The 27,482-nt window shown below is 41.0% G+C and overlaps 4 protein-coding genes, 1 non-coding gene and 1 pseudogene across 5 annotated transcripts; 2 read left to right on the plus strand and 4 right to left on the minus strand.

Annotated features, from left to right (window-relative positions):
- The first annotated feature begins 327 nt into the window (after positions 1-327).
- On the plus strand, positions 328-3,775 carry LOC126793499 (hexosyltransferase GAUT11). The gene is made up of 2 exons (XM_050520039.1): positions 328-899; positions 1,973-3,775. Exons 1-2 carry the CDS (start codon positions 744-746, stop codon positions 3,425-3,427), a joined length of 1,611 nt encoding a protein of 536 aa, XP_050375996.1. The 5' UTR covers positions 328-743; the 3' UTR covers positions 3,428-3,775.
- Positions 3,776-3,944: 169 nt separating this feature from the next.
- Positions 3,945-5,080, minus strand: LOC126794004 (flavonol 3-sulfotransferase-like). Its single transcript, XM_050520648.1, has one exon. It carries the CDS (start codon positions 4,968-4,970, stop codon positions 3,945-3,947), a length of 1,026 nt encoding a protein of 341 aa, XP_050376605.1. The 5' UTR covers positions 4,971-5,080.
- A 123-nt stretch (positions 5,081-5,203) lies between these two features.
- Positions 5,204-8,115, minus strand: LOC126794007 (flavonol 3-sulfotransferase-like; annotated as a pseudogene).
- A 435-nt stretch (positions 8,116-8,550) lies between these two features.
- On the minus strand, positions 8,551-10,893 carry LOC126793508 (isoaspartyl peptidase/L-asparaginase 1). The gene is made up of 5 exons (XM_050520049.1): positions 10,250-10,893; positions 9,979-10,167; positions 9,668-9,898; positions 9,315-9,401; positions 8,551-9,152 (listed from the first exon to the last, which is right to left on the minus strand). Exons 1-5 carry the CDS (start codon positions 10,253-10,255, stop codon positions 8,667-8,669), a joined length of 999 nt encoding a protein of 332 aa, XP_050376006.1. The 5' UTR covers positions 10,256-10,893; the 3' UTR covers positions 8,551-8,666.
- TRNAI-AAU (transfer RNA isoleucine (anticodon AAU)) lies at positions 10,416-10,489 on the plus strand. The gene has a single exon. It is a non-coding gene; the product is annotated as a tRNA-Ile (tRNA).
- A 10,694-nt stretch (positions 10,894-21,587) lies between the features above and the next one.
- On the minus strand, positions 21,588-27,272 carry LOC126794008 (ATP-dependent helicase hrq1). Its single transcript, XM_050520651.1, is given in 22 exon segments — positions 21,588-21,644; positions 21,730-21,792; positions 21,879-21,974; positions 22,172-22,207; positions 22,209-22,266; positions 22,268-22,300; positions 22,471-22,583; positions 22,699-22,869; positions 23,033-23,188; positions 23,378-23,494; positions 23,649-23,710; positions 23,713-23,743; positions 23,746-23,829; positions 23,926-24,085; positions 24,177-24,313; positions 24,576-24,651; positions 24,808-24,915; positions 25,495-25,586; positions 25,769-25,836; positions 25,945-26,039; positions 26,646-26,875; positions 27,064-27,272. Coding segments are annotated over 22 exon segments (2,196 nt in total). The 5' UTR covers positions 27,223-27,272; the 3' UTR covers positions 21,588-21,593.
- Between the last annotated feature and the right edge of the window lie 210 nt (positions 27,273-27,482).

The following is a 27,482-nucleotide window of genomic DNA, read 5'->3' on the forward strand; positions in this document are numbered from 1 at the left end:
AATGTAGTAGATTCATAGCACTCACCAGCAAAAATAGCTGGCTAGCTTGTACACATCATCTATTATGATTCTCTCCAACAAATCATACACATAAACATCCATCTTTTCATTACACTACCAATCATTTCGACCTTAAAATTTCACAAACGCCAGACTACATAGACTTCAAATCTTCAATCCAATGCATTGATTTATTTCACCTTCAAAAGACAAAAACGAGTTTCTATTCATCTATTGTGACGACAGAGTTTATGGTAAGTAACATGAACTAAATTGGACATTTTCTTTAGAGGGGTATTAATACCTCAATCAACACATGGTCTCATGGGCCTTTTCTTCTTTGCTTTTGATACCTTGGTCAGTCCTAGCTTGGTGACTGTTTTTCCCTCCCCAAAAACACAGCAGACCATCTGGAATCACCACAAGCTCTCAGAGCTCTCTTCTTCAGCTGAACACTGTTGGTTTTGTCTCTCTATGATTCTGTGATTGATTCCAAAGCTGCCCTGAACAGAATCAGAGACAAAGGCCTGACCTTTACGTGTGTAGAAGCATTCACAAATCACAAGTGGAGAGGTCAATAGGGCGTGTGGGGTTTTCGTCACTTGTTGTTTATTGGAGACGAAATTGGGTTTGTGGCAGAGTGAGGTGGGATGGTTAAAGGTGGACTCTTGATGGGTTTTTGATCGGAATCTGGGTCATGGGCCGGTGCGGATTCGTGATTTGGTGGTGAAGTTTAGTCCAAGATGCGGCGGCGGGCGGCCGAATATCGGCGCCCGGTTCGAAGCAGGAGGTTTTCTTATTGGATCTGGGCTCTGTTTGGACTCTTCTCCATTGCTGGCCTCGTTTTGTTTGTGTTGCACCATAACCAGAATGAAGATCGGGTCGAACAGCCCGTACTGGTATGATTGATATTACTCACTATCCCCTTTTATATGATTCAATTTGTAATGATTTAACATTGGATCCCTACCAATGTTCGTTTGAGAGTTCTGATGCTCTGTTTTGATGAAGTTTTGAGTTCGTGTTGTAATGTTTAGGCATTATGTTTCCTGTTGAGTTCTTGAGTTTTCTGTTAAAGGGGTTTGAACATTTTGATTGGGATCTTTAGTTGGTTCACTGATCGAGCCGTTATTAGATTTTGGCCCTTAAGATGAAGATGTGATCTTATTGAATTATGGCGGGTAGTGTAATGGATACTGTCTCTCGGTTACAAGCCAGCATTTTGGATTTAATACTAGTTAGTTATATCACTTATGTGTTATGTTATGAACATAGCCATAATTGACTGGTAGACAAGAAACTTGTTACTTTGAGTTTCATGGAGCTTGGATTTTCAGTAGTTGAATGTGTTCAACTGTGCTGCTATTTTATCATATTTGGGATTTACGCTAGACTGTTTGGGTCTTTGTTAATGGTTGATAGGTTTATGAGTTGTTTAATCTATCAAGAAGTTTCTTGTGCTTGCTGTGCCTGTTTAGTAAATTGCACATTTGAATCTTATGAAGAAATAAAATACCAACTGATGCCGATTGCATCCCATTGTATACCTATAATGCTGATATGAGGGAAATTACCTTGTCAAGAATCGGATGTGGAACTGTGAGTTTCTTCTCATTGTGGCTCTATCTCTTGTACTAGGAGTTCCTTATTAACTAGGGATCTGAAATTAGATGAACTCAGCAGATTTCACAATGTTTTAGTCGTTCTTAGATGCCTTGCCCTTATACTTGTGGTATCAAAAGATGCATGTTATATAGATTTTACATAAATCTGAAGTGCAAAATAGACATTCCTAAATGTCTACATTGGCCTTTTGACTCCTCATATTTCTGATCTCTTCAGTATATTTTCTCCTAGGTCCATGGTTTTTTTTTACTTTACTGTAATTCTGTGTGTGTAACTTCTTGATGTAGCTTGGATATCTTGGGTTAATCATTTGATGTCTTATTTCGTTGTGGCCTCCCTTTTTCAGGAGAATAATGAGAGATTTGAAGAAGTTGCTCATGAGGGGTTAAATTTTACTGAAGATATATCAAGTGCTAGATCCTTTTCCCGTCAGCTGGCTGAGCAAATGACACTTGCCAAAGCTTATGTTATTATTGCCAAAGAGCACAATAACCTTCATCTTGCTTGGGAACTTAGCACAAAGATCAGAAGGTGCCAACTTTTGCTATCTAAAGCTGCCATGAGGGGGGAGTCGATCACATTAGAGGAAGCAGAGCCAATAATTAAAAGCCTATCATCTCTTATATTCAGGGCTCAAGATGCACATTATGACATTGCAACCACAATAATGACAATGAAGTCCCATATTCAAGCCCTTGAAGAGCGTGCATATGCAGCAACTATTCAAAGCACTGTTTTTGGACAGCTAGCTGCAGAAGCATTACCCAAAAGCCTCCATTGCCTACATATTAAGCTCACAGCTGATTGGCTGAAAAAGGCTTCTATACAAGTACTTGCAGATGATAAGAAGAACTCTCCTAGACTTGTGGATAACAATCTCTACCATTTTTGTGTATTTTCAGATAATGTGTTGGCTACTTCTGCTGTTGTGAACTCTACCGTTTGCAATGCTGACCATCCAAAACAGCTGGTTTTCCATATTGTTACCAATGGAGTCAACTATGGTACAATGCAGGCTTGGTTCCTCAGCAATGATTTCAAAGGATGTACCATAGAGGTGCAGAATGTGGAGGACTTGTCTTGGTTTAATGCCTCTTATGCACCTATTGTGAAACAGCTCCTTGATCCAGATTCACTGGCCTACTATTTTGGGGGTTATCAAGATTTGAATGTTGATACAAAGTTGCGAAACCCGAAGCATCTATCTTTGCTCAATCACCTCCGATTTTACATCCCAGAGATCTACCCACAGCTGGAAAAGGTAGTGTTTCTCGATGATGATGTTGTTGTTCAGAAGGATCTGACCCCACTTTTCTCATTGGATTTGCACGGAAATGTGAATGGAGCAGTGGAAACTTGTCTGGAAGCCTTTCACCGTTACTATAGGTATCTCAATTTCTCAAACACAATTATCAGCTCGAAGTTTGATCCACAGGCATGTGGATGGGCATTTGGTATGAATGTTTTTGATTTGATCTCTTGGAGAAAAGCGAATGCAACCGCACGGTACCATTACTGGCAGGAGCAGAATGCTGATGGGACTCTCTGGAAGTTGGGCACTCTTCCGCCTGGCCTTCTTACTTTTTATGGTCTGACAGAACCACTTGATAGGAGATGGCATGTATTAGGACTGGGGTATGATCTGAATATTGACAACCGGTTGATTGAGAGTGCAGCAGTTATCCATTATAATGGCTACATGAAGCCATGGCTGAAGTTGGCCATTGGCAGATATAAGCCTCTTTGGGAACGGTATGTAAATCGAAACCACCCATATCTCCAAGATTGCGTCACAAGTTAATATATGCTGCTTCTTGATTTACTGGTAATTCATGCGATCTTCACAGCTTTAAACTCCCAAAATGATTTTGTGATCGTTCATATTGTAGAGTCAGAAGTAGAAAGTTTTGACTTTGAATAGGCAGTTTTCGTTTTCATTTCCTTTTGCATCAATAGTATTATGAAAGAAAAATAATTGCTTTTATACAATAGAAATGTTAAATGTACCAGATGAAGAGTTGGGGGAGGTAGATTCATTTTTGACAGATGGGGTTTTCTTTTTCCCTTTCTGCAAACTGTAGAATTATTTGTTCTCTAGCAAGGATTGTAATAATTATTTATTTTAAATTTCTGAAATTATGCAACTGAACCATGCCTATTTCAAGTTATCCTAAACATCAACCACATTCCATAAGGTTGTCATTATGCGATTGAAAATAACAAAATACATCAACTTTGGGTTATGTATATTCATACTTACATTCATTGGTACCCTTAGTTTCACATAGTTGAAAGCTTTGTTACAAGACTGAGAGGTTCTACAATTTCAAACCAGCAGCTTCCAACTTCTGCTCTGTGATTTTGTCGAGTTGCTCAAGCATCTCAGATGTTAAATGGTTTTTGGAGTCCCCAACCTGGCCTTTTCTGAAGAAGATATCATTGTCGAGTGCCTTGGTAGAGGTTAAATTGACAGCCCCACTTTTGTTCACCTCCAAATTACTCAAATTTTCAAAACTGCAGAAGCTCATTACTTCTTGTACAACACCGAGTTTCTCTTCTTCCAACGAAAATGGTTGACGCATGAACTGTGCCAACCTCTTTACACATTCCTCTGCGTCCTTTTTCATATCTTCATACTTCAAAAACAAGACCTTATCAGGGTTTTCCTTACTTGCTTCCCAATAACCGAGAACATGATCCCAGAAGGGGCCTGCAACTGAAGGCCCTTTACAAAACATATCAAATGCCTCTTCTAATGGAAGAGTCTCAAGTTTCCCATTTGAAGTTTTACGTCTTATTTTCTGTGTAAACTCCCATAGGGAAACGAGAACGTCTTTAGGGTTCCTTGCAATGCAAACAATCCTTGTACCCGAAGTTTTCACGATGGAGTCTGGTAATGATGAGTATGAAATGTGGGTCGCGAGTAACCTAGGTGAGGGAAGAGATTCTACGTAGGCGTTTGGGTTTTCTTTGTGAGCTAGCAACTCTAGGAAGGGCACACATTCATGAGGATTATTTGTGAGCAATGAATGGTTGGATTGGGACTGGTTATTTCGATTCTGGATAGTAGACATGAGAGCCTTGAGCCATGTCGTACCGCACTTGGGAAATGTGGCCAAGTAAATGTCAGTTTCTCTAGCCCTAAAACTTTGCTGTGACCAAATGACACCTTCAAGGAACATCTGGGGGTACCAAAAACCTTGATATTGGTAGTAATCCGAATCACCTCCCCAGGCTCTCACTTTAGGGAGGGTTGAGAACATTTCTTGGATATCTTGGATGCCGCTATTCTTGTTTTCATCTCTTTGTTCTTTTTCTTGATCCAGTACAGCCGCAGAAGCCATATATCTGAAAGAACTTGATGATGAATATACCCTGTGAAAATCCAGGTTTTTCTTTTTTCAAAATAATACATTGATCTTAATTATAGACATCATTAGGTCACTCGCATGGCAAGGCAGGCATGTGGACAATGATTTTCTTTGAACTTGTGTGGATGAAATGGTTTAGTGTTTCCTTATTTCACGAATTTGACCGAGTCAGTTTGTGGATCATAAACTGAAATGTTTAAGGGACTCTCAAAATCATTGGGATTTTTATTACAGATTTTTGTATTTATTTAAGAGGAACAACAATTAGTGAGAAGGATAAAGCTTTGACAATAAAACAAGCAGACTAGGCATTCATAAAAAGAAAAAGAAAAAGAAATACCAACTCCGAGCTGAAGAAGAGTGATATGCACACAATTGTAGCCAAGGCCATGCATCGATCAGCTACTTTTGTTGCGATTTCTGGCCGGTTGTGCATTTCCATCCTTGAACTCCATCGAATCATATATATTTCATCATCACATACATAACAGAATAGCTCTAAAACTTCAAACCAGCACTGCCCAGCTTGTGCTCTGTGATTTTGTCAAGATGCTGGACATATCAGGCGTTAGGTAATTGCTGGAGTCCCCAACCTGGCATTTTCTGAAGAACATGCTATTGTCCATCTTCACAGATTTTGCAAGGACGAGAGACCCACTTTTGTTCACCTCCAAATTACTCAAATTCTCAAAACTGCAGAAATTTACTACTTGTTGAACAGCACCTTGTCTTTCTTCTTCCAACGAAAACGGTTGACGCATGAACTCTGCCAACCTCTTTACACATCCCTCAGTGTCCTTCTTGATTTCCTCATACTTCAAAAATAAGACCTTGTTTGGGTTTTCCTTGCTTGCTTCCCAATAACCCAGAACATGATCCCAGAAGGGCCCCACAGGTGAAGTCCCTTTACAAAACATTTCAAATGCCTCTTCTATCGGAAGAGTCTGAAGTTTCCCATTTGAAGTTTTACGTCTTATTTTCCGTGTAAACTCCCATAGGGAAACAAGAACGTCTTTAGGGTTCCTCGCAATGTACACAATCCGTGTACCTGGAGTTTCAACAATGGAATCTGGTAACGATGAGTATGAAGTGTGGGCTGCAAGCAATCTAGGTGAGGGAAGAGACTCTATGTAGGCGTTAGGATTATCTTCGTGAGCAAGCAACTCGCCAACTCTAACTCTCTAAGAAGGGTACACAATCATGAGGGTTATTTGTGAGCAATGGATGATTGGATGGGGATTGATAATCTCGAATTTGGATAGCAGACATGAGAGCTTTAAGCCATGTTGTACCACATTTTGGATAGGTGGCCAAGAAGACGTCAGTGTCTCTGGCCTTGACACTTTGCTGTGCCCAAATGAGCCCTTTCAGGAACAGCTGGGGATACCAATAGCCTTGGTACTTGAAGTAATCCGTATCACTACCTTGCCAGTTGCCACCCTTCCATTTTAGGAAGGGTAGAGATAACTTCTTCGCAATCTCCAAGCTGGAGTGGTCATGTTTCCATCTTCTTTTTCTGGATAATCAGAAGCCATACTAGTCTGAAAGAACTTGTGCTAGCTTTTGAAAAAGTAGAAACTATCAGTCTATCTTATATAGCGTAGCAAGGTCGATCACTTGGTGAGCATATTTTTTTACTTTTAACCTCCGTGATCGGAGTCATTATGATTAGTATCTTTCGTACTTCGTATGAATGATTCTCTTACGCAATGTTTACTTCCACGTTTATGCTTTTGTAATTTTTTGTGGATTACTCTATTATCATATTCGAAATGTTATTTTCAATACCTAAATGCATGCATGTGCATTTTGCCTTTATAATGAAAAAATATATAAATCCGTGACCCCAAATATATATGGTGAAGTGATCATGACAATGACACTGAACATATGATCATTACAATTATTGCATATATAAAGATGAGATAAGTGTTGCCATAGTTTATAGTGATTTCCAAGTCTATAACGGAATCGGATTGTATGCACCATGGAGCTTCCACACCGGCGAATATTTTAATAGTCAGAAACAATCTGAGTCTTTTATTTTGTGGGATCCATTAGTTTTATAATCAAAACGTCCATACGTTTTTACTCTCCATTAACAATGTCGAAGTGTATTGCTTTCTCGACCTGCGAGCTTATGTGGTTGCCCAACCATATCTCCGCCTTGAGGCGGTGTCGGCATCGTAAATTTTTCTTCGATCAGTTCGAGGTGCATGTTCATTCGTCGGAGGAGGGAAGGGAACATAATTTTAAAAACTAAGGCAGCTCTGGCTTCTTTATATCTCGTTCACAATTGGGTTGTCATCAGGCTCCCGAAGAGCCACTGTCCACAACCACTGTTCTGATGCTATTTGGTTCATTTTCAACTTTAGTCCCAAGGCTAGAAAGTGTATTGGATTCCTCGTGATTCAATATGCCTACCCTGCTACTCTACTAGAGTATGATCGAATTTAAGGCAAGATGACTCATTGATGGTCTTCATTGGTCTTGGACTATGTTTATTGTGTTCGTAGTACGTAAAAAAGTTGATTATAGAGGGAGAGAGCTTGAAGATGAAGAAGATGAACGTGAGTAGTTTGTGGTCACTGGTCAACTATGTTTGTTTCTGGGTAATCCTCCATAGACATGGATACCCAACTAAAAGGAGAGAAATTTTTTCAAATCCCTTAGATCGACTCTTCCGTCATGTTCCTCACAGTCGGCAACATGAGCACCAGATTTATAATCTGCTCCATCATCGCAGCCGTGGCCGTGCTGCTCGAAGGTATTGGCTCTGGCACCGGCCTTGCAGAGACATTCTTTCTTACCTTATCGGAGTTGCAGAAATGACGCCGTCGTCGCACTGTCGCTCTTAATTACCACAGATCAGCTAACCTCCGTTTTGATCTAACGGTGCACGTGAGCACGTGCTGATGGTGGTAGTACTCTAACGGTGCGCTGAATAGACTCCCGTCTATAACATGAGATAAGATAGATGACCCTTCAAAATAGAATAGGAAAAAGAAACGTTTTCCTTTTTTCTTTTACATTGTTCTACAAGAAAACTGAAAAATGTGGACCTAACAGAAAATTAAGGGCAATATCTTACTTGCTCAGTTGAAATCAGTGCCGACATTGTTGGGTAACAAAATTATGAGTGCGTACTAATTTCAAACCATGACGGGCAAAGCCTCTAGTGTATAGACTTTATAATGATGATTACTAAATCAATGATAGGATAAGTGATCCTTATTTTAGTTGAAATATTATCTTTTGATTCTTTTACAACACACAAGTGATAGTGCTGAGAAGTTGTCAATATTCATGAAAGCAAACTTTCATCAAGACCAGTGTAGGCTGTCTATCAATTTTTTTTTACCCCATTTGTTATTTTAACTCCATCCTAGTGTTATTGTAGTCCATCTAGTTCAGCCACAAGACGTCATTTTGATGTATGTGCCTAGCTAACTAGCTAAGTGTCTTATGGTCATAGATATTTTAGTGATAATATCTCTTTTTCCTTAAAAAACTTCACGTTAAAATTTGGTCTAAGGAAAACAATTTAGAAAAATATGCAAAGTATGTTCTATTACTTGATATCAGAAATTAAGGCACAGAATAATTTTGGCCAGTCATCTTCCATAGATCAAGATCCAACTTAAAACTGTTTTAAGCAGAACAAACAACTCATTTTTGCACATCAGAAGGCCATATTCCAATCTCCCAGTACCCATCCTCAGTAGCGCAAGCTCGAAACATCCCTGTTGTATTGAAAGGCATTGTGACTTCTCCTGTGGCAGATACAGCAACCAAGCCAACATTGCCTTTCGGAGTACTCTCCTCCACAACATAAGCTGCAGCCTCTTTTAGAGAAAGACCTTTGTACTCCATAAGAGCTGCCACATCCCTTGCAGCTGTACTCCGAATTATTGCTTCACCTTTCCCAGTGGCAGAAACTGCACACAGATTGTTGGCATATGTCCCTGCGCCGATAATGGGCGTGTCCCCAATCCGCCCAACCATCTTGTTGACCAATCCGCCAGTTGAAGTCGCAGAAGCCAAGTTCCCCAGATCATCAACAGCCACACATCCTACAGTTCCAAGCTGACTATCACCATCGGCCTCGGGTTTGTTCTCCTTGACATCTTTCTGAATTGGTTGTGTATAATCAATCTGTACATTTGTAACAAAAATAACTCTTTTAACACATTTATTCAACTTCACAAGCAAACATTTACACTACTACACAAACATAAATCCAGCATTCCCTGTTGAATGTGGTAATACAGTTACACTCTCCTAGCTACGTTAGGAGCAAGAGAAATAAGAGTCTACCTGCACTCTGTTGGCCTCCTTTGCCTGCTTTAGCCTCTCAACATTCTCTGGTGTAATGAAGCTATTAGCGTCTACGGTCTCTACACCCTGGCAAATCAGGAATCCATAGTTATACAATAAACTCTAGCACACAAAAAACACATACAAAATCAAGCCAAGTACTATAACTCTATAAGCAAAGCTAAGTTTGTGGCTGCTTATACAAGAAGCACTTCCAATTGACCCTATGTGCTTCTACTAAGGCCTAGATCAATAAGAACAGTAATCACATCAGGCCTAGTACTTGATTAACACAGTAAAAACTGGTGAGATGGAAGTAAAATGTTAAGCATGGTAAAAAAAAAGTGACTAACTTGTTCTCTAGCAAAGGCCTCTGCTCCATCAAATGCAAGATAGATGTGAGGAGTGTTCTCCATAACCAATCTGGCCAAAGATATGGGGTTGACTACAGTAGTGAGCCCAGAAACAGCTCCACATCTCTTAGTGCCGTCCATAATACAAGCCTCCATCTCCACCGTGCCTTTGCTGGTCAACACTGACCCTTTGCCGGCGTTGAACACCGGAATATTCTCCAGCTCGCGAACCTAACGTGGAAATGATTGTATAAAGTGATCGGAGTAAGAAAGTTGGAGACTGGAGAAATAGATTGAAGAATTCTTTTTACCACAAGCTCAACGACGTCGAGAGGAGGCTTGTTGACCTTGAGAGCTTCGACGCCGATCTGGAGGCAGTGGCGGAGGGCGGCCTCGCGAGGCTGGCGGCGCTCCGGTGGAAGAGAGAGGGGGATGTCGCCGGCGCCGCCGTGGAGTGCAATCGCCCACCCCATCTCTCTGGAGCCTGGATCGATCAGTATCTGCGATGTCTCAGTCCGTGAGATTCAGTTAACAACTAGGAGGAAGAGGTGTGTGGGGGCATTATGGTAATTTGGTAGTCACCTGCATCACTGCAAGATTCCGATTGGGACATGGGCGTCATCAGCAGTTGGGGTCAAAGTTGCGGACGCACGCTCTCAGAAGATGACAATGTAGTAGTCATAGAAATTTCTGCCTCTTTCTACCTGATGCAAGTCAACTTTAGTTTTACAACAGAAAACAGCAGATCGGCCTATTAGCTCAGCTGGTTAGAGCGTCGTGCTAATAACGCGAAGGTCACAGGTTCGAGACCTGTATGGGCCATTTTTTGGGTTTCATACAGCTTTTTACAATTATAGACCAGTTTTATATTCGCTGGGACTATTATAGCATTCTATGATTTCTATCGTAATACAGTTTGATTTTAGTTTTGACCCGTTTGATCTGATCTCATTCCCTAACGATTGATGTTCTACAGAAAATCAGCAAATGCTTGTATCATTTGATGATGTTTCAATCTCAGACTTTCCCAAAGAGTTGGATACAAACAGCATAAATATCAAGAAAACTTAGCTATACAAGTCTATGAATAAGCATAACCATTGTATCCTGAGACCAGGGGAGATACTAAACTCCCTCACTGTGAAAAAAGTATACCACCTGCAACTCAGGCAGGGTTTGGAACCTCATTCCTCGCTATGTCAGTATCGAATCTCTTCATTCTTTTCTAGTTGCCTCACTTATAATAACCCTCGTTTTCAAACAATATTTGAAATTGAATTGAATTTTATTAAGTTGTGAAATTTAATTAGAATGGATGTGATTGGTTACGACGTTATGAAACGAGTAACGGATACGTTATCGGAACGTTTAATTCGAAAAAAACGTTACGTTTCCGAACGTTTATATCAACTTTTAATCCGTTGCTCGGTTTCGAAAACTTTCTTCACGGAAGTTGTAGAGCTCGTCGATACGAGTTCGTGAGTATGTGACACGTTCGAAACGGACATCGTACGTAAAAGTTATTAACGTCGGAAGTTAGTTTCCGATTTGGAAACTAGTATAAATAGATAATTATGGGATTAGGGTTTCCATAATCAGAAACCCTTTCTCTCTCTTCTCTCTCATCCCGCCGCTCTCCCTCTCTCTCTTCCTCTCTCTTTCTCTTCGATCCCTCTCCCTCTCACTCTCGGCCTCACCTCCGATCTCCCTTCACAGGGAGACGTGATTGTCACCGCCTAGCCAGGAAGCGCCGCACCGCTTCCCTCTCCAACCCCCCGAGCTCGCGACACACGAACTCGCCGTCAAGACCTTCATCGCTCGCCCCGAGCTCCTTCGCCGACTCTGTGCTCAAGGAGGGCACGCCTCCTCCTTCCCTTGCTCCCGGAGCCCTCCACGACAAGGCCTGCACCTCCATTCACCACGCGGCCTCACCTCCTTTCGAGATCGACGTCGACTGCCTCAAGCTTCACCAACGAACAAATCGAAGCCTCCACGGTTTAATCTAGGTATGAATTGATGAATTTGACGTTTGGGTGTGATTGTATGATGATTGGGAGTATTTGGGAGGATTTAGGGATTGATTTGGAAGACTTTCGGAGGAGAATCAGAGGTATGGAGGAGAGTGAAGCACCGCCGCCTTAGGCGGCGCGTGTGAGTGCGTAGAGTAGCCTAGGGGCGGCGTGAGGCCGTGGGAAGGGCGGAGGAAGGAAAGGGAGAGGTTTGGGGGCGGCGGTGGTGCAACACGCGCGGCCGGCCGGAGGTGACGCGTGTGCCACACGCGCCGCCGTGTGAGGCGGTGTAATTAGTTTTGACTGAAGGGGTATTTTGGTAATTTACTGTGTATGGTAAAATGTAAATGTAATTTTTATTTACTACGGTAAATGTAATTAAATTTTACCTTCGGTAAATGTAAATATAAATTACTTTCAGTAAATGTAAAAAAATAATTTTGTAAAAGGGTAATTTAGTAAATTTTATTTACTGAATTTGTATTTACTTTTAAATCGTACGTATACGTACAGAAATACGTATTAATATTTATACGTACAGAAATACGTATTAATATTTATACGTACAGAAATACGTATTATTATTTATACGTACAGAAATACGTATTAATATTTATACGTACAGAAATACGTATTATTATTTATACGTACAGAAATACTTATTTAATATTTATACGTACAGAAATACGTGTATAACATTTATACGTACAGAAATACGTATATAGTATTTATACGTACAGAAATACGTATATAGTACTTATACTCACAGAAATACGTATTAATTGAGTATTGCACAGTAACCGTGAATAGTGAACCGTGAACAGTAATTTCGTAAAACCGAAAATTGCTGAACAGTAACCAATTAATACTGTTACGGCATTTAAAGGTTTACGAAACGATTCTAAATTCTTTTCTTATTCTTTTAAGGTGATCATTAATCGAGGAAAGGAATTATCATCGGGAATTGAGGATTTACGCTCGAGTCGATAAGGTGAGTAAAATCTCACTGAATTACGAATCTACCCTCGCGGTGATTCAACATTTTTGCAAGTGTGTTTATTAAATGAATTACAACATGTATATAATTTAGTGGACTACATATATACAGTATAATGGTAATAAGTACATATATATATAAATAGTTCATTAAATTACATACTGTTATTAATTCATTGAAAATAGTCATTTCGGTGACAGAAAAATTGTGCATGTGTATGTGATTTCAATGGTACGATATGATGTGAGATTATCGTACGTAATTTTTCAGGTGTTTATGAAATATGACATGTATAGGATATAGTGGACTATGTATACGTTGTATAAATGGTAAATAAATACGAATATATATAGTTTGCTATATAATATACTGTTATGATTTTTATTATGGATATATTGTGAAAGTTTTAAAACGTACAATATGATGTGAGATTATTGTACATGTGATTTTATCACGGAAAATGTGAAATATTGTGATTTGTCTTCGGACGTGATGTGTGGTACAATATGATGTGAGATTATTGTACATGTGAGGCAAGTCGGAACCTAGCCTTTGGCCGGGCGAAAGTTACGATACAGTTAGAGCTCTAGTCTGTCTGCCATAATACTGCATGGGAGGTAACGGGTGGTTATCTGCTCATGGGTACTCAGCTTGATTTGGATGTTGGGTGGCGGGTGGTTACCCAACATCAGCGGTATACTAAGTGAGGGGTAACAGATGTGTACCAGCGCTCATTAGTTACCATTTTGTGAAAGTATTAGAGTAACCAGATGGGTTGCTCGTTTTCTCATGATTTTCATTATACTGTGTTGATGTGGAGTTGTGTCTTTTATGAGACGAGAGTTATTTTAATATTTTACTCATACGAGCTGTAAAGCTTACCGGGTTTGTGTTGCAATCCCGGTGCACCAATTTCAATGGTGTAGGGGATACTTCCGCAGGTGCTGAGTAGTGGTGATTGAGTAACGACTCCGAAGACTCGAAGTCGATCGCATCCAGTCGTGGTGAGGTTCCAGCGTGGATTGTGTGTGAGATTTGGTGTGATTTTATTTGTGAGGTTGTTGTGAGGATCATACAATTCCATTTGTTATATGTTGAATTATCATTTGGGTTTGTAATAATCGGCTTGACTGAGTTATGTTTTAAACTCAGATGTGATCCGCTGCGACATTAAAATGATTTCGATTTCATTGAGATTATTTTGTGTTTAACGATTTTAAGATTTTGAGTTTTTAAGCTCGAAATTTTAGGGTCGTTACAGTTGGTATCAGAGCCTAAGTGTGTATTTGGCGATTATCAATATCATCCGGGAGCGATGATCCGACTGCAGGCGGGCACCCATCACATGCTCCTCGGTATTGATATGTCGTCGGGTACGCGAGAGTGTTAGGAGCCATACCTCACGGTTTGGTCCTCTAGGGAGTATTGTGATGATACTTCGATGACTCATCTGATTTTGGAATGTCATGTAAATATCTTTGGATCTGTTTTGGTTGAGTTCGAGATTTCTTGAGTATTGACTAAGTATATTGTTTTTGAAGGTGATGAACGGTGACAAGGGCCGAGGACAGGGCCGAGGACGGGCGAGAGGCCGAGGTCGAGGTAGGACCACAGGCCGAGTCCGCAACGTGGAGAACCTTTATGAGGAGGCTGCTCCACAGGTAGAGCAGGTAGGCCGAGGTCGAGGTAGGGCCACAGGTCGAGTCCGCAACGTGGAGAACCTCTATGAGGAGGCTGCTCCGCAGGAGGAGCAGGATGAGCCAACTCCTGCGGTTAGAGACGACGGTCGAGTGTTGAAGCTGATCAAGGATATCAGTGCACTGTCAGCGCCTACTTTTCATGGTGGGCTAGATCATATGGTAGCCGACCATTGGATCGAGGGCATGGAGACATATTTTGAGATGATAGAGTGCACATCGATTGAGAAGAGAAAGAGAGCTACTTTCTTTCTGAGAGATGATGCTCTAGACTGGTGGAAGAGCATGAGACAGACAGTGGATGTGGCTACATTCACATGGGAGGGTTTCACTGCCCTTTTCCGAGAGAAGTACTTTCCAGCCTCCGTACAGGAGAACATGGAGCTTGAGTTTCTGGCACTGGTACAGGGAGACATGACCGTTAGAGAGTATGATGCACGATTCTCGCAGCTGTATCGGTATGTCAGGCCTATGGGTACGACTGCTTTAGCTCAGAAGTATCTACGTGGGCTGAAACAAGAGTACAAGACCATGATATCAGTCCTTTGCCTGACTTCACGGGAGCAGATATTTGAGAGTGCTATGAGTTTGGAGCAAGCAGAGAAGACTCAAGCAGGTGATGTGGGGAACAGAGATGCAAAGGGGAAAGGCAAGGCAATCTATACAGGCAGGGAACACTCAGGGCCGAAGGATAGGTCATGGAAGAGGCCAAGACCCCACTATCAGGCCCCGATAAGGGCACCACCCCTAGCTATCAGGGCAGCACCAGTCAGACCATTAGCAGCAGTGAGGTGTTATGGCTGCAATGAGATGGGACATTACGCCTCAGCATGTCCGAAACCGAAGAGAGGAGGGTGCCACCGGTGCGGGCAGGTGGGGCACATAGCTCGAGATTGTACCCGACCACTTCCGGGTAGACAGGAACGGCCGCAGAGACAGCTACCAGCAGGCCAAGCTAGAGTGTTCGCAGTGGGTCAGCGAGACACAGGAGTGGAAGGTACATTATCACTCTTTGACTACCTTGCTAGAGTACTGTTCGATACGGGAGCATCGCATTCATTTATTGCTAGTTCGGTAGTGGAGATGCTAGGATTGATTCCTACACCTCTTGGGAACGCTTTGTGTGACACTTCGCCCCTCGGAGTGTCACTTGAGTTAGAGACAATCTGCAAAGCTTGTCCGATCTTGATTGGAAGTAGAGAGTTCTCTGCTTCGTTGATTGTGATTCCGGATCACACTTATGATGTGATCTTGGGTATTGATTGGTTGAGACCACAGCATGCTGTGATTGATTGTTTTGACATGGTGGTGTCATTTCATAGACCTGGGGAGCCAGTGTTTCGTTATCGTTGCCTCAGGTCAGATAACGCCATGAGATCAGGAGTTTTAGCACACGTGGAGTCGGTGGATCAGAAAGTGACTATCGCAGAAATTGTGGTGGTATCTGAGTTCGGTGAAGTGTTCCAAGAGATACCGGGACTACCTCCTCGAAGAGTGGTAGATTTCTGCATTGATGTAGTACCTGGTACGGCACCTGTGTCAAAGGCGCCCTATAGAATGGGACAGAATGAACTTAAGGAGCTGAAGGTACAGATCGATGAGCTATTAGACCAAGGGTTCATTAGACCTAGTGTTTCACCTTGGGGAGCACCGGTGTTATTCGTGAAGAAGAAAGATGGTTCACTACGGTTGTGTGTGGACTACAGAGAGCTGAACAAGGTGACCATCAAGAATAGGTATCCCTTACCTAGGATTGATGACTTGTTCGATCAGCTCAAAGGTGCTACAGTGTTCTCTAAGATTGATTTGAGATCCGGTTATCATCAACTCAGAGTGAAGGAAGAAGATATATCGAAGACAGCCTTCAGGACCCGGTATGGACATTATGAGTTTGTCGTCATGCCATTTGGTCTAACGAATGCACCAGCTGTCTTCATGAGTTTGATGAACCAAGTATTTAGTCCGTACTTGGATGAGTTCGTAGTGGTGTTTGTGGATGATATTCTGATATACTCCAAGACACGAGAAGAACATGTGGTGCACCTGAGAACAGTGTTGCAGACTTTGAAGGAGGCAAGACTGTATGCCAAGCTAGAGAAGTGTGAGTTCTGGAAAGAAGAGGTCAAATTCCTTGGTCATGTTGTTTCAAAAGATGGAGTACTAGTGGACCCGTCAAAGGTAGAGGCAGTAAAGAATTGGAGTCGTCCAAAGAACCCTACAGAGATACGTAGTTTCCTCGGTTTGGCAGGATACTACAGGAGGTTTATTGAGGGGTTTTCTAGTATTGCATCTTCATTGACCAAGTTGACCAAGAAAGATACTCCGTTCGTGTGGACGGATGCATGTGAGGAAGCATTCAGCAAACTAAAGACTAGACTGACCACAGCTCCAGTGTTGACGATTCCTTCTAGTGGTGGTGGTTATGTCATTTACAGTGATGCTTCGCTCCAAGGTTTGGGTTGTGTGTTGATGCAGCATGGAAGAGTTGTTGCTTATGGCTCGAGACAACTGAAGATTCATGAGAGGAATTATCCGACACACGACTTAGAGCTTGCGGCAGTTGTATTTGCCCTGAAGATTTGGAGACATTACTTGTATGGTGAGAAATTTCAACTCTTTTCAGATCATAAGAGTTTGAAGTACTTGTTCTCACAGAAGGAGCTGAATATGAGGCAGAGGAGATGGATGGAACTCCTCAAGGACTATGACTTCACATTAGAGTACCACCCGGGGAAGGCAAATGTGGTGGCTGATGCCTTGAGCAAAAAACCGAGAGGCGTGGTAGCTTCACTTATGGTCCAGGAATGGTTCATGCTAGAAGCTGCATCAGAGTTTGATTTGGTGCCATCGGGAGGAGAACCAAGGGTCTTTCTTGGTAGTGTCACAGTACAACCCACATTGATCACGAGGATCATACATGGTCAGGCGCAGGATAGACACTCACGAGCTAAGTTGGCGGATCTAGTAGTTGATACGCTTGATGAGTGTCCTTCTGAGTGGAGAGTTGGACCCGATGGAGGGTTGAGGTTTGGGGCAAGATTGTGTGTCCCAGATTTTGATGATCTTCGGGAGGAGGTTCTTCGTACGGCACATCGTTCACGCTATACCGTCCATCCAGGGAACACCAAGATGTACAAGGACCTATGCAGACAATTCTGGTGGAACGGTATGAAGAAAGATGTAGCAGAGTTTGTATCGAAGTGCCTTACATGTCAGCAAGTGAAAGCAGAACATCAACGACCAGCTGGCATGTTGAAACCACTGACTATTCCTCTTTGGAAGTGGGAGCAGATATCTATGGATTTTGTGACCGGATTGCCTAGGTCGAAGAAGGGTCACGATGCCATATGGGTGATTGTCGATCGATTGACGAAGTCGGCTCATTTTCTCCCAGTGTCGATGAAGTACTCAGTGGACGTGCTTGGGAAACTATATGTGGATGAGGTAGTGAGACTTCATGGTGCTCCAGTTTCTATTGTTTCCGATAGAGATGCACGTTTCACTTCGAAGTTCTGGGGTGGTTTGCAGAAGGCGATGGGCACTACCTTGGATATGAGTACAGCTTTTCACCCTCAGACGGATGGACAGACAGAGAGGGTGAATCAGGTGATGGAAGACATGTTGAGAGCATGTGTGTTGGATTTCAAGGGTAGCTGGGAAGATCATTTGAGATTGATTGAGTTTGCCTACAACAACAGCTACCATTCTAGCATTTGCATGGCACCGTATGAGGCACTTTATGGTAGGCCATGTCGATCTCCGATCTGTTGGGCCGAAGTTGGTGATGAGGCACTGATGGGCCCAGAGGTGGTTCAGGAAACCACTGAGAAGATCTCGATCATTCGGGATAGAATCCGGACCGCTCAGAGTAGACAGAAGAGCTATGCAGACCTGAAGAGGAGACATGTGGAGTTTGAGAGTGGTGACCATGTGTTCTTGAAAGTTTCACCTATGAGGGGTGTAGTGAGATTCGGCAAGAAGGGAAAGTTGGCACCGAGGTATGTTGGGCCTTTTGAGATACTTGAGAAAGTGGGCGAACTAGCATATCGACTAGCCTTGCCTACTAGTATGTCGGGCGTTCACAACGTCTTCCACATTTCCATGCTGAGGAAGTATGTACCAGATGAGTCACATGTGATCGATCATAGCACCATTGAAGTGAAGGAAAATGCCACTTTTGTTGTCGAGCCGGTTCGTATCCTGGATAGATCCACTAAGAAGCTACGGAGGAGAGAAGTTGGGCTAGTCAAGGTGTTGTGGAGTCACCATGATGAGGGTGATGCATCTTGGGAGCTAGAGTCAGACATGATGACCAGATATCCACAGTTGTTTGTTGAGTGAGCTTGAATTTCGGGACGAAATTCCTTTAAGGGGGGTAGATTGTAATAACCCTCGTTTTCAAACAATATTTGAAATTGAATTTAATTTTATTAAGTTGTGAAATTTAATTAGAATGGATGTGATTGGTTACGACGTTATGAAACGAGTAACGGATACGTTATCGGAACGTTTAATTCGAAAAAAACGTTACGTTTCCGAACGTTTATATCGACTTTTAATCCGTTGCTCGGTTTCGAAAACTTTCTTCACGGAAGTTGTAGAGCTCGTCGATACGAGTTCGTGAGTATGTGACACGTTCGAAACGGACATCGTACGTAAAAGTTATTAACGTCGGAAGTTAGTTTCCGATTTGGAAACTAGTATAAATAGATAATTATGGGATTAGGGTTTCCATAATCAGAAACCCTTTCTCTCTCTTCTCTCTCATCCCGCCGCTCTCCCTCTCTCTCTTCCTCTCTCTTTCTCTTCGATCCCTCTCCCTCTCACTCTCGGCCTCACCTCCGATCTCCCTTCACAGGGAGACGTGATTGTCACCGCCTAGCCAGGAAGCGCCGCACCGCTTCCCTCTCCAACCCCCCGAGCTCGCGACACACGAACTCGCCGTCAAGACCTTCATCGCTCGCCCCGAGCTCCTTCGCCGACTCTGTGCTCAAGGAGGGCACGCCTCCTCCTTCCCTTGCTCCCGGAGCCCTCCACGACAAGGCCTGCACCTCCATTCACCACGCGGCCTCACCTCCTTTCGAGATCGACGTCGACTGCCTCAAGCTTCACCAACGAACAAATCGAAGCCTCCACGGTTTAATCTAGGTATGAATTGATGAATTTGACGTTTGGGTGTGATTGTATGATGATTGGGAGTATTTGGGAGGATTTAGGGATTGATTTGGAAGAGTTTCGGAGGAGAATCGGAGGTATGGAGGAGAGTGAAGCACCGCCGCCTTAGGCGGCGCGTGTGAGTGCGTAGAGTAGCCTAGGGGCGGCGTGAGGCCGTGGGAAGGGCGGAGGAAGGAAAGGGAGAGGTTTGGGGGCGGCGGTGGTGCAACACGCGCTGTTGGGAGTGTCGGCGCGTGGGCCCCACGCGCGGCCGGCCGTAGGTGGCGCGTGTGCCACACGCGCCGCCGTGTGAGGCGGTGTAATTAGTTTTGACTGAAGGGGTATTTTGGTAATTTACTGTGTACGGTAAAATGTAAATGTAATTTTTATTTACTACGGTAAATGTAATTAAATTTTACCTTCGGTAAATGTAAATATAAATTACTTTCAGTAAATGTAAAAAAATAATTTTGTAAAAGGGTAATTTAGTAAATTTTATTTACTGAATTTGTATTTACTTTTAAATCGTACGTATACGTACAGAAATACGTATTAATTTTTATACGTACAGAAATACGTATTAATATTTATACGTACAGAAATACGTATTATTATTTATACGTACAGAAATACGTATTAATATTTATACGTACAGAAATACGTATTATTATTTATACGTACAGAAATACTTATTTAATATTTATACGTACAGAAATACGTGTATAACATTTATACGTACAGAAATACGTATATAGTATTTATACGTACAGAAATACGTATATAGTATTTATACGTACAGAAATACGTATATAGTACTTATACTCACAGAAATACGTATTAATTGAGTATTGCACAGTAACCGTGAATAGTGAACCGTGAACAGTAATTTCGTAAAACCGAAAATTGCTGAACAGTAACCAATTAATACTGTTACGGCATTTAAAGGTTTACGAAACGATTCTAAATTCTTTTCTTATTCTTTTAAGGTGATTATTAATCGAGGAAAGGAATTATCATCGGGAATTGAGGATTTACGCTCGAGTCGATAAGGTGAGTAAAATCTCACTGAATTACGAATCTACCCTCGCGGTGATTCAACATTTTTGCAAGTGTGTTTATTAAATGAATTACAACATGTATATAATTTAGTGGACTACATATATACAGTATAATGGTAATAAGTACATATATATATAAATAGTTCATTAAATTACATACTGTTATTAATTCATTGAAAATAGTCATTTCGGTGACAGAAAAATTGTGCATGTGTATGTGATTTCAATGGTACGATATGATGTGAGATTATCGTACGTAATTTTTCAGGTGTTTATGAAATATGACATGTATAGGATATAGTGGACTATGTATACGTTGTATAAATGGTAAATAAATACGAATATATATAGTTTGCTATATAATATACTGTTATGATTTTTATTATGGATATATTGTGAAAGTTTTAAAACGTACAATATGATGTGAGATTATTGTACATGTGATTTTATCACGGAAAATGTGAAATATTGTGATTTGTCTTCGGACGTGATGTGTGGTACAATATGATGTGAGATTATTGTACATGTGAGGCAAGTCGGAACCTAGCCTTTGGCCGGGCGAAAGTTACGATACAGTTAGAGCTCTAGTCTGTCTGCCATAATACTGCATGGGAGGTAACGGGTGGTTATCTGCTCATGGGTACTCAGCTTGATTTGGATGTTGGGTGGCGGGTGGTTACCCAACATCAGCGGTGCTGAGTAGTGGTGATTGAGTAACGACTCCGAAGACTCGAAGTCGATCGCATCCAGTCGTGGTGAGGTTCCAGCGTGGATTGTGTGTGAGATTTGGTGTGATTTTATTTGTGAGGTTGTTGTGAGGATCATACAATTCCATTTGTTATATGTTGAATTATCATTTGGGTTTGTAATAATCGGCTTGACTGAGTTATGTTTTAAACTCAGATGTGATCCGCTGCGACATTAAAATGATTTCGATTTCATTGAGATTATTTTGTGTTTAACGATTTTAAGATTTTGAGTTTTTAAGCTCGAAATTTTAGGGTCGTTACATCACTCAAGATCCGGCTGAGTTATTGGGAGATTATTGGCATCCAATATACCCTAAAGGATAAGAAAACTGTCAATGCAAGGATGGAAAACAAAACTACTACAAAGAGCTTTGGATCTGCAAGTTTGGAGTCGAGACCTTTATGATCATTATTGCTGCATCCTTGTGTAAAACCTCAGTATGCGACCTGCAACAAAAACTCTGCAACATGGAAAAATGATAAAATTTGCTCCATGTTTGAGCGAGAGAGATTAAGGTAAATAGAGTGTCAGGCTGACCTGATTCACCTGAACACAGTTAGGACAACCCACAAATCCTCCACAGTGGCAACATGTTAGAAGTTCCAGAGCAGCGGCCAAAAGCTCCAGAAATATTGGTTGAATCTGTAACACACCCGAAAATGCTCAACTCAATGAAGAGTCAAATTATTTTAGTATCACAAAGGGTCAACAAATGAGATCATCGCAAATATAGAATAATAAAAAATCAGAGCATCCATGGCGATTTCTGAACAACAAGCATAACTGGGGGTTTCATCTTAAATAGCATCCTGGGCAGGATTTAGTATCATCTCAGTTACCTGTACACAACCACCAGTCCCTCCAGGATGCTTATAAATTATAATACAATAGAATCCTCTCCTGAAAATATCTGCTATCATGAGGGTCCACACACTGGTGCTAAGTCGGATAAGTTACAAATAATCCGTCTGCATTTCAAACCGACATTGGAGGATCATTACCTTTACTTGTAAGAGAGTAAGCATAAAACAAACAATTTATACGCCAGCTTTGAAAATGTAACCGCATATATTTACAGAGAAAATATAGAGCTGATGGAGTCATCATTATATGAAAATCACAAGTATCAGTTACCCACAAAGGCACAACATGTAGAACAGCATGCGATGCAGCATGCAGCCCTGCACGGTATTCAAGTTTTTCGCTCTTCACTGCTTCAATTATTGATGATGGAACCGGAATCCAAACTGCCTGTTTTTATATAAATAAAAAGTAGATTACATGCACAGAACAGCCAGATAACAAGTCAAGGTTAAAAGTATACAATCATAGACCTAGTCACATTGTTATCTGTATTCGAGTCTACCTGTGATGCATACGGGTATTTAGGAAGTTGAAGGTCAAATTGATCTATTATAGTGTTGCATCCCTTCCGTACTTGATAGAATCCAAACCATGTAGTTGTTACTTTGCAAGGATTTGCTCGGGCAGTAGTTCTGGAGAACTGGTTGGAAAGTTTAGCTGGAGCTGGATAAGTCTACAGCAGGTAAGCATTCTTTATAAAACAAGACGCAGGAAAATAATCATCCGTCCCTCAATTCGAATCCAAACTATGAGCAGGACCATCATGCATATAAAGATACCAGATTACAGAAGGGCACAGAATGAACAAGAGAGCAAATGTTTAGAGCCTGGCATACCACATTACAACTGACTACATGAATATCTGCGCAATTGCGGGTTGTCGTGTAATAATCTAAATTAGCTTCTTCGCACCGAGCAACCTTTTTGGATAAATCTAAGCTCGTGACCAGGTATGTATTTCCTTGGTTCAAATAAACAGCACCTTCATATACCTGAATCAATATATGATAAGAACCAAATGATAAAAAAGACAAATGGGACAAAAAAACTCAATTACAAATAGACAGATATGCTAAAGAACAGAGGCCAAAGTACTTAACACAGCAAGGAGGCACCAGAAAAAACGCCAAAGAACAGGGCATCAGTCGCAGTTGCTTTGCCTGAATTTTTTTAACAATTACCCGAAAGAAAGCCTTGCTTTCCTCAATCTCTTCAAATTCTTCTTTCTCTTGATGGTCCATGACTTTGTATTTCTCTCTTTCAATTGATCGAATACTAACCGAATGTGATGGAATTTTCTAGAGAAAGTGCAAAGTAAATGTAAAATTTGTGATCAAACTTGTGGTTGTTGAAAACTTTACCCTCCTTGTTGAGAGCTCAGGACAGCATGGTACAAGATAATTTTGAAATGGAAAGAACAGTGAGATTAAATCAGTAATGCGCAGATCATACCTCACGCCCAATATAGTTCCAGATTATAGCAGAAGAATCACATGATGGATCACAACTCAGATACCTCTACTTTTAAGAGACAATATGGCGCTGGTTTAAACAGAGAACCGAAAAACTTCTCATCATAAAACAAGCTCAATGGGTGTTCCAGAGCAGCACATGCCAAATGCTGTTCAAGAACCTACGAAAAAAGAAGGTATCATAAAGCAAGTCATCCTTGCCTCCTCTTTAGACACATCATAAATGACTGAAGATGTAATAGTAAAAAAAAATTAACCTATTGGTTCTTAGCGTCAACATGACAGCACTCAATTGGGCTTCCAAAAAGTTTATTTGGATGTGTCATGAAGTATTGGTCAAGAGGCTCTCCGAATGCAACATATACAGCAAGAGAAGGTTTCTCTCTCCGTCCAGCTCTGCCAGCTTGTTGCCACAGGCTATAAGCATATACCAAAGAAGAAGAAAAATTATGAATTGAAACAACTTAAGCCAAGTTTCAGCACTGGTTGAAATTAATTGGCACTCTACCTAGCAATGCTTCCAGGAAATCCTAAATGAAGAGTTACATCAATGTGCCCAACATCAATACCCAATTCAAGGGCATTTGTTGCAGCGATACCACAAAGCTTTCCATTAAATAGATCACTCTCTATTCTTCTCCGATCCTGCTCCACCAGTCAAGCAATGCCAAACCAATAACCATCACACAAAACCAATAACATGTATAGACACTATATACTCACTAACCATCATAAAGTGTATAAACTGCTAAATAGAAACAAGCAAACTCTCACATAAAGACACTCATATCCTTTCAGGCCACTCTTCCTTTAAAATATATCTTTACAATCAATCAAACTCTGTATAGAGAGAGACACAGAGAGAGAGAGAGAGAGAGAGAGAGAAAGCGCAGAATCGTGCACTTACCTCAGCAGTGTAACTGCCACGATAAGAGCATATAGTGTCTGCCAGATGGGGTGCTGTCTCCTGAAGGATTTCACGCCTACCACAATTAACAAATCTATTAACATATATGATCATCTTTCTCTTCCCTACAGACATAGATATTATTACAACAGAGAAATAACAAAATTACGAAGCTCAAGGGCATAATTTGTCATATAACAGTGAATTAAACCAAGAATTTGATGGGACTTACGTATTGCAGAAAACAAGTTCACAAAGCTTGCGGATTTTGCAAAACACAATGCACCGTAGTCCATGCTGCACCATTTCAGCAAAGAGGAGTGAAATTTCCTCAATGGCGCTGCCAAGATTACTTAAATCATCAATATTTAAAGATCCAAAATGGAACCTCATGCTGAAATTTTCATACATGTTAACACAGCTTCAATACTGGTTTGGAGCTTAACACCACAGTGTACCAGTATTTAAGCTTTCCATTTCCAATAAAGCAAGATTTTTGAGTACCAAGAGTCAAACATAGTTAAATACAAATTAAAATAACATGTATGGCTCTTCCTGCCAGTACATTTTTCTAACAACAGTTTCACAGAGACCAAACTTGCACAAACCACCTGAAAATACTCTAAATTAACCTATGCCAATAAAAACACATCAGAAAGCAAAAAGTTAGAGTTCAGCATCTGTATTATAACGGGAAGAGAAAGGCATGTAGAAGAGTCATATTTACAGAAAACACTATTCAAACAATTCTTAGTATATTTTGGTAAATCCACTAACTTAAGATTACCCATCAAATGTTCAACACCCAAGGATCCCCCTTTGATTGCCCAAGCAAAATTTAGAATCAGGTACTGTGATCTCTAGAGATGGGGAAAACCACTTATCAAAATAAAATATCAAGCGAATTATCTTTATCAACCTGCCTGCAGAATTCCAAAGGATGAATAGCTTTCTAGCAGCAGGACTTCCATCATTTTGAATCAATTCTAAAGCTGGTAAATTTGCAAGTTCCTGAAGAAATATTCATTGCTTCAAATTTCTTAATAATAGCATTGCAAAAAGACCAAAATAATTGAAAACGTGAAGCAGATACATAAAATAGCACAAAAGTGCATGTATGCACAAAAGTCAGATTTCTTTAATATGTGCTCATGATCAAAACAAAAGATCAATATACCCCAACAAATTTTTACCATGCAATGCTCGCGAGGATTTGCTGAAGTTGCAGTTGAAAAAACAAAAGATGGATCACTTCCATAAACTGAAAATGGAAGCAAGCGTTTTATTTAAGTTTAACAATTAATTTAATTTTACAGTTTCAATGCAAGTATTTGACAACACTCTCATTTACATCAACAGAAATATCTACCATGGGCACAGAGCCGACGAAGTCACCTATGTATAAGAGCAGTATGACAACCAAGTGCTCCCTTACAAACATGGGCCTCATCAATCACTACATACCTGGTGAATAAATATGAACTCAATCTCTGTCATATGAATTAAGTTATAATTATACTATTGATGAGGACATCATGCCAACCCTTTCAAGGTTTATTAATGGAAGAGATGAAAAAAATAGAGCAGCTGATCATTACCTTTCTTTATGGCTGATTTATTGATCTCAGGATTTTAATTAGCAGCTGAGAAGAAGTCAGATCCAAAGAATTTTTAGACTTAGTGTTATTTCAAGAGTTTACTTGTGTCTTTTTATTTCTGTTCAGTTTATGAGTATTAAGTTTTTATTTATTAGGTCTTTTATGTTTCAGTTTCTGAATTTCAAGAGTCCTAAAGAGTCTTAAAAACTAGTTAGTGTCAGTTATAGAACCTAGTATAAATAATTGTAAAAGCCAATGGGCTGAGATATGCTATGTTGAATAAGAATATCAGTGTTTACTGAATTTTCCTGTGATAGGATTAAGGTGAGAAACCTGTGAGAGATTCCCAAATTATAGTGTTTTGGGTGTGAAGCCTAGACTAGGGTGTGAAACCTGGGAGTGAATCCTAAAATCAGTGTGTGCTTTAACTTACAGTTCTTAGAGCTTGTGATCTAGGTTCCTAAGCAGCTACTGTGCTGCGTCAGCTTTGGTATCAGAGCTGGACATCATATCACTCCACACGGAGTTCGCAAACTTGGACATGGATCCATGAGTTGAAGCAGCCGACGACAGCGGTTCAGATTGATCACATTTCCGGTTCTGATTATTAGCAACCTTCATAACAAACGGCACCAGCACTAGAACCTCACCGGGGTTAAACCTAAGTGTACCTATCTGACTCTGCAACCTCAACTTCTCACCCTGACACACACCAGATTCGCATAAAACAAAAATCATTTCCGAACTAAAACCCTAGCGCAATCAAAAGTGTACTAAATTCGGTCGATTGATCATAGATTATTTACTTTGATTTTGTTATAATTTCAATTCGAACTGCAGAGAATCTGAAATTGAAAAGTGAGGAAGTGAAGTAAGAGAGGGATCGGTACCTTGAAGAAGCGGTGGAAATTGGGGGAGTTGGTGGCGGGAGCGAAGGAGTGGCTGAGGAGTAGCTTGAGGTCTGAAACGGTGTCGTTGACGGAGGCTGATACGGTGGTGGCTTCGCCGGTCAGTGTACGGACCTCGATTTGAATCCGACTGGCTGCCATCGCCTAATTGCGACTGAGAAGACGAAGAAGGTCTGGAATTCTCAGTTCTCCATTTGGCGGGGATTTTCATTCTCTCTTTTTTTTTGGGGGGGGTATTTATAGTGGTTGGTAAAATGGTAACCGCCCTTATACAGCACTCTTTTAACCCAAGCAGCCCAACAGAGAAAAAGCTAGTGGGCTTATTAAGGTCCGGAAGCTTATAGAACATGTTAAGAAATGAACAACTTACCCTTTTGAGTAATTTACAGGGAGCTTTTTAG

This window comes from Argentina anserina, chromosome 5 (assembly GCF_933775445.1).
Source record: "Argentina anserina chromosome 5, drPotAnse1.1, whole genome shotgun sequence".
NCBI classification, from domain to species: Eukaryota; Viridiplantae; Streptophyta; class Magnoliopsida; order Rosales; family Rosaceae; genus Argentina; species Argentina anserina.

Coding starts and splice junctions, on each gene's coding strand:
- LOC126793499 (XM_050520039.1), top strand. CDS start 744: ATGCGGCGGCGGGCGGCCGAATATCGGCGCCCGGTTCGAAGCAGGAGG. Junction 900..1,972: donor GGGTCGAACAGCCCGTACTG/GTATGATTGATA, acceptor TCCCTTTTTCAG/GAGAATAATGAGAGATTTGA.
- LOC126794004 (XM_050520648.1), bottom strand. CDS start 4,970: ATGGCTTCTGCGGCTGTACTGGATCAAGAAAAAGAACAAAGAGATGAA.
- LOC126793508 (XM_050520049.1), bottom strand. Junction 9,899..9,978: donor TCGACGTCGTTGAGCTTGTG/GTAAAAAGAATT, acceptor TTTCCACGTTAG/GTTCGCGAGCTGGAGAATAT. Junction 9,153..9,314: donor AGGAGGCCAACAGAGTGCAG/GTAGACTCTTAT, acceptor ACAAATGTACAG/ATTGATTATACACAACCAAT.